This window comes from Apium graveolens, chromosome 2 (genome assembly GCF_009905375.1).
Source record: "Apium graveolens cultivar Ventura chromosome 2, ASM990537v1, whole genome shotgun sequence".
Lineage (NCBI taxonomy): Eukaryota > Viridiplantae > Streptophyta > Magnoliopsida > Apiales > Apiaceae > Apium > Apium graveolens.
Window position 1 is genome coordinate 229,592,890 of NC_133648.1, and position 13,592 is coordinate 229,606,481.

General features: G+C 33.1%; 1 protein-coding gene across 1 annotated transcript; it reads left to right on the forward strand.

The window, feature by feature from the left end:
* Window positions 1-336: 336 nt before the first annotated feature.
* Window positions 337-3,971, forward strand: LOC141697344 (uncharacterized). Its single transcript, XM_074501651.1, has 7 exons — window positions 337-1,248; window positions 1,408-1,813; window positions 2,044-2,170; window positions 2,256-2,874; window positions 2,979-3,282; window positions 3,397-3,423; window positions 3,625-3,971. The coding sequence occupies exons 1-7, from the start codon at window positions 337-339 to the stop codon at window positions 3,969-3,971; spliced, it is 2,742 nt and encodes a 913-aa protein (XP_074357752.1).
* Window positions 3,972-13,592: the final 9,621 nt, after the last annotated feature.

The window sequence follows — 13,592 nt, forward strand, 5'->3', positions numbered from 1 at the left end:
AAGTGCGGAATAATAACTTGGAATGAATCAAAACATAAGTAATTAAAAACACAAGTCTTTAAAAACTTTCTGGTGGATATGAATGTATCCACCAGAGATATATATTATATCAAGCGAACTCTGTGTAACAAGATTTGCTCACAGCTGCTTACAAATATGAACAACTAAGTTTGCAGGGAAATGCTAAAAATACAGCTTACAAATGTTTCTCTGAGAATTTCTTGCTTAGTGTTCTTGTTGTTCTATTTGCTACTTCTTGGTTTATATATGACCAAGATTACAAAGTAATAAGACCTTGATGGTGTGATATTAAATCTGAATTTTTGGCGTGGATATATGGATCTTGGTCCTCCGTCAAAGTTGTGCAATAAATGTGGTGCTACTATATGGAATGAAGAGCGTAATAATAAAACATGTCCACGTAAAGAGCCCACATTTTCTATGTGTTGTGAGAATGGTCAGATACATTTTCCAAAAGAAAGGCCGCCACCAGAACCACTAGCTTCTTTGTTACTTGGTGGTGTGAAATCGAGGCATTTTAAACACTACATAATAGTGTACAACTGCATGTTCCAATTCACTTCCACCGGTGGTAAGATTAATAAATCAATAAATAGAGGTAGCTCTCCATATTGTTTTCACTTACAAGGTCAAAACTATCATTTGGTTGGGAGTTTAGTACCGCTAGATGGATCTTCATCTAAATTTTGCCAGCTCTACATATACGAGACGCAGAATGAGGTTGAGAATAGAATCAATACAATGGGAGGTGCTTCTGACAATGTTGATCCAGATATTGTCGAGGAACTTTTAGGTATGTTAGACAAGAACAATGAATTAGTCAAAGCTTTTCGCATGGCTCGTAATCGGTTTGAAAATGAAGATCTGGATGAGTTTAAGTTAGTCCTCATATCATCTCAATCTTCTAGTGGTAGACCAAACCATATTACTCCATTTGATGAAGTTGATGCTTTAATTGTTAGTGATGATACGGATATCGGTGGTTTTAGAGACACGGTTGTGAATTCCAAACAAGAAGGACTGAAGAGGATATATGAAACAGATCCACATTTCATGCAGTTGCAATATTCACTACTGTTTCCTTGGGGAACCGAGGGTTATCATAAACGTATACCTCTGATAAGCGATAAATACTCTGAAATAGAGAATTTAGATGATGAAGACCTTCATCCTGACTCAACACAGAGGCGACATATTTCACTAAGAGAGTATTATTATTACAAGATTGTGATATGCACTTCTGAAGGTATTTATTAGAAGTAAGCAATATGATTAGAATATAAAATACGTAATGAATACGTGCATATTCTCACCATCGTCTCATTAATTTCAGGTTTAACGCCACACCATGTTGGACGTTTATGGCAATAATATGTTGTGGATCAGTTTGCTGCCATTGAACAATATAGATTAGACTGGGTTTCAACGCATCAAACTACCATCCGTGCTGATTTGTATAATTCTGTGTGTGATGCTCTCAGTAAAGGAGACCATGATCCAATGCATGTTGGAAAAGCTGTTATACTGCCTGCTTCATTCACTGGATCTCAACGATACATGTCTCAATACTTTAAGGATTCCTTGGCGATATGTCGTGCAATTGGTCATCCATCCTTATTTCTCACCATGACTTGCAACTCAAAGTGGCCAGAGATACAAGAAATGCTTAAATTGTTGCCCAATGTTGATCCTGTTGATGCATCGAATATTGTTTCTCGCGTGTTTAAACTGAAGCTTGATCAACTATTAGATTTGATTAAAAAGAAGAACTACTTTGGAAAGTGTATAGGAGGTAAATTTAATTTATTGGACACCGAAAATTTTACATTTAATTTTTAGAATCATATCTACACACATGCATAGATTTAATATTTTCTTTACTTATGTTTTACATAGTTATGCATGTAATTGAATTCCAGAAGCGTGGTTTGCCACACGTGCATATGCTAATCTGGATGAGCCCTGAAAGCAGACCTAATTCTATTGAAAAGGTTGACTAGTTGGTTTCTGCTGAAATACTAGATAAGAATTATGATCCAATAGCATATGAAGCTGTTAAAAACTACATGATGCATGGACCCTGTGGTAAAGACTTATACACATCTCCATGTATGGTGAAAGGAAAATGCATGCGTCATTTCCCAAAGAGGTGTGAATAAATAGAATGATACATATGTTCTGTAATAAGTCTATCTTATTATTAATGTCGATGCATGTAATTTTTTGTTTTACAGGTTTAATGGTAATACCTATTTTGACGATTGTGGTTTTCCTGTTTATTGGAGGCGTAACACTGGTAGAGTCATCAACAAAAAAGGGATCAACCTTGACAATCAATATGTAGTTCCATACAATCGAGATCTTTTGTTGCGGTTTCAGTGTCATATAAATCTGGAAATTTGCAACAGTTCGAGATTGTTGAAATATCTCTTCAAGTACTGTTTGAAGGGTCATGACACTGCTACAATGTTGTTAAAGAAGAAAAGTAACAAATCAGGGAGTGAACAAACTGCAAGATCCGTGAAGAATTTGGATGAGGTAAATAATTTTCTTAATGGTAGATATGTTTGTGCATCTGAGGCATCCTGGAGGATTTTTGGGTTTGACATTCACCATCATTCCCCAAGTGTTGAATGCTTACCAATACATTTTCCCGGTCAGAAGTACTTGAATTTTCAGAGTTCTGCAGATTTGGAGAATGTGTGCAATAATGCAACTTCCAAAAAAAGTAAACTAGAGGCTTGGTTTGTAGCTAACAGTGAATTTCCACAAGCTTTAAATTTTACGTCTTCTGACTTTCCCACCCATTTTACATGGATAAAGAAAACTGCTAAATGGAAGTTAGACAAAGAGGTGATGTGGTTGGAAGGTTAGCAGAGGTTCATGCAACAACTGGTGAATTATTGTATCTTCGAATGATGTTACTTAGATGTAAAGGTGCTTTATCTTTCTCTCAGTTGCGCACTATTGATGGAACTACATATGATATATTTAAGGAAGCATGTGGTGCTCTTGGTCTGTTGAATAATGACAATAAATGGCATGATGCTTTGGAAGAAAATGCATTCTCAGCTATGCCAACCCAAATTCGGGCTATGTTTGTTAACATACTGGAAAATTGTTCAGTGTCTGATCCGCTTGCGCTATGGGAAAAACACTGGCCAGCATTGTCAGAAGATGTTCTTTATATTAGGCGCAAGATTTCAGATAACATTCATTTAACACTGTCCGAGTATGAAATCCAGAACTATGCTTTAGCAGGTGTGTGATCAGTATTAAATACATGATACGTTTGTTACTTTGTAGTATTATTTTTATTATTTTTATTATTTTTATTTAGATATCGGAACATTTACCAATGTTTTTTTTGTGCAGAGATTGAAAAGTTGTTAAATGATGTTGGTAAGTCCTTAAGAGATTTTTATAAGATGCCATTTCCTGACGAATGATTTTTCCACACTTTTGTCAATCGTCTCATTGTTGAGGAAACTAGCTACAATAAAGAAGAATTGAGACTTAATCATTAAAAAGCTCATAAAAAACTGAACTCAAGGCAGCTGGATGTATATAATGCAGTTGTTGATAATGTAAACAAAAATAAAGGTGGAATGTTTTTTGTTTACGGGAGCGGTGGATGCGGTAAAACGTTTCTTTGGCAAACTCTTTGTTCACGTTTTCGATCAGAAGGAAAGATTGTTCTTCCTATTTCAGGCTCAGGAATTGCTGCTACACTTCTTCCTGGTGGCCGAACAGCTCATTCTATGTTTAAAATACTGCTTAAATTAGATCAGAGTTCTGTTGCTAGGATAAAATATGGTACATACATTGCAGAGTTGATGCAATACACAAGTCTTATAATATGGGATGAAGCTCCAATGCAGCATCGCTATGCATTTGAAGCCATAGACAGAAGCTTGCGAGACATAATGGCTGCCGTTGATGTAGATTAAGGAAAAAGACCCTTTGGTGGTATTATAGTTGTTTTTGGAGGCGATTTTCGACAAATATTACATGTTCTGCCTAAGGCTGGAAGGGCTGAAATAGTAAATGCATCATTTAACAAATCCCGACTTTGGAAATCTTGCAAGATCTTTCTTCTCAGTCAGAACATGAGATTACATTCTGGTAATTATGAAGCTAGAAATAAAGTAATAGCTGACTTTAGTAAATGGCAACTTGAGATTGGAGACGGAAGAGTTGAATGCATTGATACTCATCGTGCAGATGTTGAAACTGAGTTTGTAGTTCCTGATGAATATGTTGTCAAGAGTCCCTTGAAAAGTCCCATTAAAACCCTAATTGACATTATATATCCAGATTTTCAGAATAACTTGCATTCACAGGAGTATATGAGATCGAGATCTATTTTGACTCCAACAAATGTTGTAGTTGATGACATCAATGCGCAGATTCTTGAAAGAGTTCCGGGTAATGTGCATACTTATCTCAGCCAAGATTCAATTAAAGATAGGGGTGTTGATGATAATGACTTTGATTCGTCATTTCCAGTTGAGTATCTGGACTCCATAAATATGCCATGTATGCCTAAACATGAGTTGAAAGTAAAGGTTGGAGCTGTTGTTATGTTGATGAGGAATTTAAATCAGATTATGGGTCTATGCAATGTTACAAGGATGATAGTTACTAGCTGCAAAAAAACAGTATAGAATGTCAAATTCTCTGTGGATCTCAAGTTGGTACGAAACATCTAATTTTAAGAATCGATATGGTCCCGACAGACACAAATTGGCCATTTGAATTTAAAAGAACACAATTTCCTCTCCAAATATGTTTTTCCATGACTGTGAACAAGAGCCAAGGTCAATCATTGGACACAGTTGGATTGTATCTTCCTTGGCCCGTATTCTCTCATGGTCAATTATACGTTGCAATATCCCGTATTACATCTCCAGAAGGACTACATATTATTATTGATGACGATAATGGGAAAAGAACAAATATAACATCAAATGTTGTGTTTGAAGAAGTTTTCTACAACCTTCCTAAATTGTGATCATATTTGATTTAACTAACTTATTATAATTATTTGACCATGAGTATTTTGTACTTGAAGTCCTTATTTCATGGTATGTTATATGTTTAACATTTGAATTTGTTTTTATTATTATTATTTTATGTCATTGAGTTTTGTTTGGAAAAATAATTTATAGTATTTAAAAATAATAAAAAAGAATGGCATGTATATAAAAAAGCTGTATAATTAGTTCCCACTAATCCATCTAACTAACTTGATGCTGAGCCAATCACATTGATCCTCATCGTATCAAATAATAATCTATCCAATCAAAGGATATGTTTATGATTCAGTTAAAGGCTGATTGGATTATTACTTTACAGGCCTTATGTCACGTTTAAAAGGGAAAGATCAAGTCCGCAATATATGTTTGTTGTGCACTTCATTCAACAACATGTCATCAATTATCATTCCCGTTAATGTAGGGTAATGGAATACAAAAAGACCACCACGTCGGTATGATATTCTAAGTTCAGTACCTCCATTAAGAATAGAACATGTAAGCTCTCTCAGGAGTTGTGACTTTTAAATTCTAATAATAGATCATCCTGTTTAATTTAAATTACAAATTGTTTTCACAGAAACTTGCAGAGATAGAAGCCCTTATGTTTGAACACATTTTAAGTCTTGACAAATCTAGGTTAGATTTGAAGATCAAGGCAAGAGTTACAAGAATGTGGCCTACTGTGTCTTCTGAATCAGGAATAACAAAAGGCTGGAATCTCATTCTTCTTAATGATGATGTAACTACCTAATCTGTTGATTTCATTTTATATTGATAATGTTTACATTTTTAGAATGGATATTTATGATTATAATTTGCCACTTTATACTATGTGCAGAATACTCATATTCATGCATTTGCTTTTGCTGATACTTGGAAACTTATTGGGAAGAATATTGTTGGAGGAGCTGTTTAAATTATTGACACGTTTATGGTTAGGGATGCTTCTCTGGATTTAAAGCCTCTTTCTACAGACACATCTATAAGATTTACAAATGCTACCACTTTCCAACCATGCACCGATTATGTTATGATTCCAAAATACAAATTTGAATTTATGGATTTGGGTGATTTGATGGATGAAGCCAGAAAATATGGTCCTAAAGAGAATCCAGAATTTGCTATAGGTTACTTCGTCTTTCCTATTTGGCTTATTATTATTCGTATTAACAATTGTTATAAAAGTTTTGACTGCAATCCATGTGTTTATATATTGTAGATATAATTGGAGTTGTTGAAGATTTTATTAAAGTAAGCAAAATCCCCACTAAGTTTGGAGATAGGGATATTGTTCGATTCAAGATTTGTGATGCAAGGCTATTCTTTTAATTCAGCATACTATTTTTTATTAATTTTTACGTCGTTATCAATTTTGGGACCTTGCTCAATAAATAATTAAATGTTTACTTGATTACATTATAGCAATAAGCACATGGTTGGTATATGGGGAGATATGGCGAAAGTTGTCAGTGATCAATATGAGGAATATAACCATGAGGAAAATGTTATTGTAATCCTGACAAGCGTAAAGCTAGGAACATACAACGGTTTGATTTTTAGTATTTTATGTTATATACTAATTTGTCAGTAAGGTTATACACAGTTATATTAAATTACATTTTATATAAGATACATATTGCTATAAAACTTTAGATACGCTTCAATCAGCAGCTTGGCATCCTTGAAAGTGTACTTCAATCTTGATAATGAGTGTGTACTTGAGATGAGAAACATGTACAATCTTATAAATATTTACTCATTTTCCATATTTTATCAAGATTACATATGATATGTACATTATATAATGTGTACGCTTGAACTTGAAGGCTACAAGCCGTCGAGGGATGATGCGGATAATAGCTATGCGTTAACATTGGCCTCCCTTTATGAGTTTATAAATCTGAAAACATTAGTTGATAATGTTGCTGGCAGTATTGAGGTTAATTCTTTTTTGACAGAAGTTTTAGAGCATTATCTTAAAATTACATGCAATATAATTTTCATTTATAACATTATCCTCAAAATTATCAATTGCAGAAGAAATTGTATTGTGGTTTGACAATTGCTAAGTTGGAGGAAGGACATCCTTGGTTTTCATATTCATGTAGCAAATGTCATTTAGAAGTTGTTGAAGTTGGGAATAGATTTAAATGCGGTAAATGTAATCGCACTTTTCCAGTTGCTAAAAAAAGGTATTGACACATAGGAAATAATATAATAAACATTTGGTTGGTACAATTTCTTTGGATTAAGAAATGTTGAATTATTTAATAATTTTTTTCACTCAAAGATGATGTTGTTGTGGATCAATCGTTCTCATGGAGCATTCTTCTCATGGATCGTGTTGTGAAACGGCTCATAAGATGCTTCGCTTCACATCTTTATTTGAAGCAAACAAAGGTTCAATCAATTGCATTTTTAAAATTTGTTTCCATATTATAAATTATTTGCAATACACACCAATTATGTTGATGACTTAATTATCAAAACAGGAAGAGGTAGCTGCTAAAGTGTTTCCTACATTTCTGCATGTCATGGACGGGAAATAAATTATTGTTGTTGTTGAAGTTCATGCAGCCAAAGATGTTTTTGAAAATTTTATCATCAAAGCCCAAGACATGTATGATTCAAACATGTATGTCATGTCAACTTCTGAATCATCCAATCATGTTAATTTCCCTACCCTTGATTTGTCAGAGGTATGAGAGTTTTTTCATAAATTAATGTTATTGCATCTTTTGGAATATAATTAAACATTATTGACTAAACGTTTGCATTATAGTCATTTGATCAGGCTGAGAGTTCAAAGACCCCTGGATCTTGCAAATCCGTCAGTAAGAAGATAAAAATGGTAAATAGTAATAATAGTTTTTGAGTTAATCTCTTAACGTATGCATATCTTACATTAAAATGCTCTAATATTACAGGAGAAGTGATGATGTGCATCTGTTTTGTGGCATAGATACGACATTTAATCTTGCAATCCAATTTACTAAGCTTTTATTTATGATATTTCTTTATCATATTGAACTCTCAACATTATTTCCGGTTGTTTCAAGTTTGTTTTTATATTATAATCTATGAAGATTGCTCTTTGGTTTTGTTTGTCGTTTAATTCATAATTTTGGATAATCACATTTTTCATGTTTAATGCAATGTTAAGAGGAACACCAAATTTTCGATTCCTGCTTTTAGTTATATACGTTACAGGTAGTTAATCTTATATAGTTATAACTGTTTGAAGTTAGTTATTAAGGAAAAAAGCTGTTTTATAAATAAAACTCAATATCCATTCCCCAATAGTCACATCTCTGTACTTTTTTTTGTATATATAGAAGTCTGTCGTTATGGTTGAGATTAGTTGGTCTTTAAACGTTTTAGTAAGAATACCAAAAACACAAAACAGGTACTCATGGAACATGTTGAACGTGTATGGGAATTCCCTGCTCAAGGTTGGATCAAGATAAATGTTCATAGTGAGTTTGTTCAGAATGCTCCTAAAGGCCAAAATAGAAATGGCATTGGCGTTGTTGTGAGAGATTCAAATGGCTTTCTTCTTAGATTAACATATGGTACCATTCCAGGCCTAACTAATCTGAATAGTGCTTTATGAGCTGTTTTGATAGGAATGCGTAGAGCATTTCAAGACTAGTATGAACATGTTATCATTGAGACTAATAATATCCAGGCTTACCGTGAATGCAAGTACTACAGAGAGGACGGATTAACACCACATACTAGGAGCACTTTCAGATTTATCCTTTCACGTCTTAATGATCCTAACATTCGTTATGAAATTAATTTGGTACATCCGTAAAGGAACTCTGTTGCAAGATGCTTGGCATCTATTGGTAGACAAAATCTCCATGATTTGCAGACATTGGACCGACCTGTTGATAACATTCAAGAATTTCTTAATACGGATTTAGGTATTGGCCCTCCACAAGCCCGGTTTCAAGATGTTGAAATTGATAACCCTGAACCAGTTCAAGATGGTGTTGTTGTAAATTTCTAAGCATGTTCAATTGTTTGTGTTTGTTCCTGTTAATTATTTATAAGTACTGAATCCTTATGTAAAAATGTTAAAATAATGTACAAATGGGTTTTATATATCAATGTAAATAATATTGTACTTAGTAAATATGTGAATGTGAAAATATGTTTGATTAGATGTTACATGGATTCTCCATTCCTATTTTTTTCGATTACCTATAATGCTGTATTTTGTTATTGACACGTTACTCAATTAAAGTCATGATTATGTTTATTCCCACAAGGCAAAAATATTTTGGCAGCTGTTTTTATTATTATAAGTCATAATGATGTATTAGTATTTTCCAATAATCCAACTTACTGCCATTTAATCATTACGCATTTCTGAAGTTATAACTCTTTAAAGTAGAGTAGAAAGTGAAAAGTTTTTCTTCACATTCAATGCAGTTAATTGGAATACATAAACCACTTTATATTTATACAGAGTTGGAGAACTCCAAGTTTGCCCGCCTTTACATATATAACTGTTGCATTTAGACCTTATCATAATTAGTTATCATTCTAATTCTGCTTCATTACCAAATCACTATATTCACTACATCATGGCAAACTTTAACATTTTCACCATTGATACTGATATTATGGCTATATTGTTTGCATTCATAATATACGATCTTGATAGCTTTCACATGTTTGGAAAGTTGTTGATGGCCTATTTCACCAAACCAAGCCGAATCCAAGTTAAAGAGATGTTGCAGAAGCTCAACTGGGATGTTCTATACCATTACTATAATCATTATCTAGAAGTTAGGCGTGACCAATTCCATGGCTTTATTCATTTTGCCATTTCTCTTGAAGTTGAGCAAGCTATGTTTTATAACTCGGTTCGAATGCTTTTCATGCGCAATAATATGGATCATAATCTTCAAACTCTCTCTTTTCTCTCCGGTAATCATTTTCCATCTTATTTTAGTTTTGTGTTTTTTAGAGCCGTGTACAGACCATATGAAAAAGATCAGGTTGTTGAAGAAATGTCTCATATTGTTGGAATGATTGATCTTAAATCGAAGTTAATAGACATTGTTCATTTACTTGAGAATATGTACTAGTACATATCGGATGTAGACAATTTTCTTCCTCTTTCTAAATTTTATCCAAATGCAAGAAATAAAGACCCGATAAACAGGATTGAAGGAAATCCTTTTGGTGAACAGCTTTGGTATTCACTTTGTGAGTTGACTGTGAAAGAGAAGTAATGTGAAGAAGGTGAATTTTTTAATGAACGTTTAACCATGTCACACATATGGAATTCAGGTTGTGGTCATTACAAAGTGCAGTTACTTTTGTTCAAGATTTTGCTTGGTGATGTTTGTGATTGATGTTTTGTAGTTTTATTGAATTTATTACGAAATTGAAATATTTGGTAGTTTAAGTTTTGTAATTTCTAGACTTTATGTTGAATGGAATATTATTGTTTGCTGTTGATCAAACTAAGATGAAGAATGTGCTGTAATATATGTGTTTTGAACATGTAAATGAAGTTAATTTGGTATGTAGTCCAAGATAGATTGTGGCATATAATATTTTGTTACAATAAATAAAGATATGATAGAGATAACAATTATATAATTATAGATTTTGTGATGTCAAAACCACAATTACAAATTAGGCAGAATACATAATTGGGCATATTTTGGCCAGAATCAATTATGCCATAGGAAGATAACCTTAAAGTTGTTAAATGTGGTCAGTTTGTAACAGCAAAGAACTTACGAAATCCCTGAGTCTCCAAATTTGTGGTCATTGAAACCATCATTGTGAAACTATAGTTTTCATGAGTATCATGAGATATTAGTAATAATACAAGTGTAACTCACATAGGTTTTAAATCTACACGTGGGTTATTATATGCATTTTCATTAAACCGCAACTACATATGTGCAACTCATAGGCCATGAGTTGATACTATGATTAGTTAAGTATCTTAATGGAATCACCCAAGTAATTAATACATAAGCCCAATTCTATCTTTAGTCGATAATTATCAAAAATCATAAGAATTTAGTAATACCAAACATGGAAAATGCCATGTTTGCAATGATACGTCTTAAAGTGAAATCCATGCCAAAATAATTGGCGATTGTATCAATATTACATTTCTTTGTTGAAAGCATAAGTTAAAAACATTGGAATATCAGCAGACATGCAAGCATGGTCATGAAATGTTTTCACTCGAATTCATCTCCATTCCATTAATCCCGAACTAATTTCCCTGGACGTTCTCTGCATCAAGAAAAAGAACATTTGCATCTTTAAATGTGTGTATTCAAATGGAGGTAAACAATCAGTTCAGTATAAAACAAAAATAGTTTATGTAAGTTCAGCAATGATCGTCAATTAATATGACCATACTGTATAACAGAGTTTTTATTATTAGAGTTCTTACCAGGCTTTGGGGTCTGATGTGCAAACATCCTTTGCACTCCATATTTGTCAAAAATGACAGCATCAAACCGACCAGCTTCCCAGTTGGTGAACACAATAATATCTCACAGGTTGAGTTGAATATATGCTGAAATTTTATAGAGACCAAAGAACCTTTTGTCATATTTGGAAAAATAACCTGTAAACACTGTATCCAAAGGGAAACAGTAGAGAACACCATCGGGAATATGCTTGCCAAAGCGTGCCACAAAAGAATGTGGAATATCTTGCATCAAAAGTTAAAACATATTTATCCTATGTATTTCAATTATGTAAATAGAAAGTTTTGCCCGATTAAAGCATTTTACAAGTTTATAAGAAAATAACTTACAACTAAGCCATCATAGATTGTATTCTCATTAGCTTCAACTAAAATTTTCCATCCAGCTCCAGCAACATTGGCTGATCATGTTTGTAAAAAGTATAATTACAATCATGACTTAAAATAATGCAATGTTCAGCCATATAGTGAAGAGCAGATTAGAGTTTTACCTCGCTTGGCCACATAGAAATTCGGGTTTTCTAGAATGATATACTCTATTTCACAACCTGTCTTATCAAAAATGTGACCCCGAAAATTTCCTTCACCTTTGTAGCAGAGAAGAAGTTTACAACCAATGCCTTTTTTGAACAAATTGTTGAGTTCCCCAACTCCACTTAAGCTTTCCCCATTTTTCTCATAAGAGAATTGTAGATGTTGGCCATTTGGTAGCATTATTAATCCATTACCAAGAAGATTTTCACCATATGTAGAAATAATGAAGAGTGGTAATTTCTAAAGGCATAAGCAAATACTTATTCATTTACTCAATTATGATAGTCAGTACATGTATTGGGACAATTAAGTAAGTTATTTACCAATTCATCCATGAGAGGTTGTATTGTGGCATCGACCTCAATGATGAATGCTGGAATGTTAACAGGCTTATAGTTTTGCTGCTGAGATGGAATAATATACATAAGTATAATTAGCAACAACAAATTATTAAGTCTAATTGGCCAATTACCGAGACCTGTGCAATGCAACAATTGTAATGTTATTGTTTTTTTGGCTTCTAATCCAAGCGTGATCATTTTGTTAATGGATTACAGAATATTGAAGTAGCTCTTGCTACTGTGAATCAGGTCAAATGCAAAGTCCAGGCGTAATGCTAAACATCTCTTAATACAATTATGGCAGATACTATTACGAATCTATATAGCAGAGTTGAATATCTATAATGACTGTCCCAGTAGTAAACCAATATAACCAAAATCACAAAGAGCTACTACTGTATCCTTCAATTAGGATTGTGACAAAATTTTTCTACTCTATCATTCAATTAGGAACGTGATGATTTAATATCATTCAGGTTGATGCCACAATGCAATCTCTCATAAGTATAATTAGCAAGTACAAATTATTAAGTCTAATTGGCCAATTACCGAGACCTGTGCAATGCAACAATTGTAATTTTATCATGTTTTTGGCTTCTAATTCAAGGATACTCATTTTGTTAATAGATTACAGGATATTGTAGTAGTTATTGCTACTGTGAATCAGGTCAGATGCAAAGTCCAGGCGCAATGCTAAACATCTCTTAATACAATCATGGCAGATACTATTACAAATGAATATAGCAGAGTTGAATATCTATAATGACTGTCCGAGTAGTAAACTAATATAACCAAAATCATAACATACACTGCTAGCCAAAATAGATTAAGACTACCAACGACATACTTAAAAGAATTGGATTGATTTTTAACCATATAAGTCAACATACAATATGACAATACTATATGAAAAAATACCCAATATTAATCATTACACAATGTTATCACGAGATTAAACTAATCTTAATAACTATTTTCATAGAATCATAAATGTAGGCTATTCACTATACTTATTTGTATATAAATATGAGCAAGATTGAACAAATCGAAGAAAGTAAACATCTATTGGATATTGATATTGAATCATCACGTTCCTAATTGAAGGATAGAGTAGAAACATACCTCCATAACTGTTGAATGATCAATTGGAAAAGTTTTCAGCCGATGCTCCGTGCAGAG

What these genes read in the sequence shown, in the direction of transcription:
- LOC141697344 (XM_074501651.1), top strand. Translation starts at nt 337, where the DNA reads ATGGATCTTGGTCCTCCGTCAAAGTTGTGCAATAAATGTGGTGCTACT. An exon ending in AGTATTATTATTACAAGATT is followed by an intron (nt 1,249 to 1,407) that starts GTGATATGCACT and finishes GTTGTGGATCAG; the next exon opens with TTTGCTGCCATTGAACAATA. An exon ending in AAAGTTGTTAAATGATGTTG is followed by an intron (nt 3,424 to 3,624) that starts GTAAGTCCTTAA and finishes ACAAAAATAAAG; the next exon opens with GTGGAATGTTTTTTGTTTAC.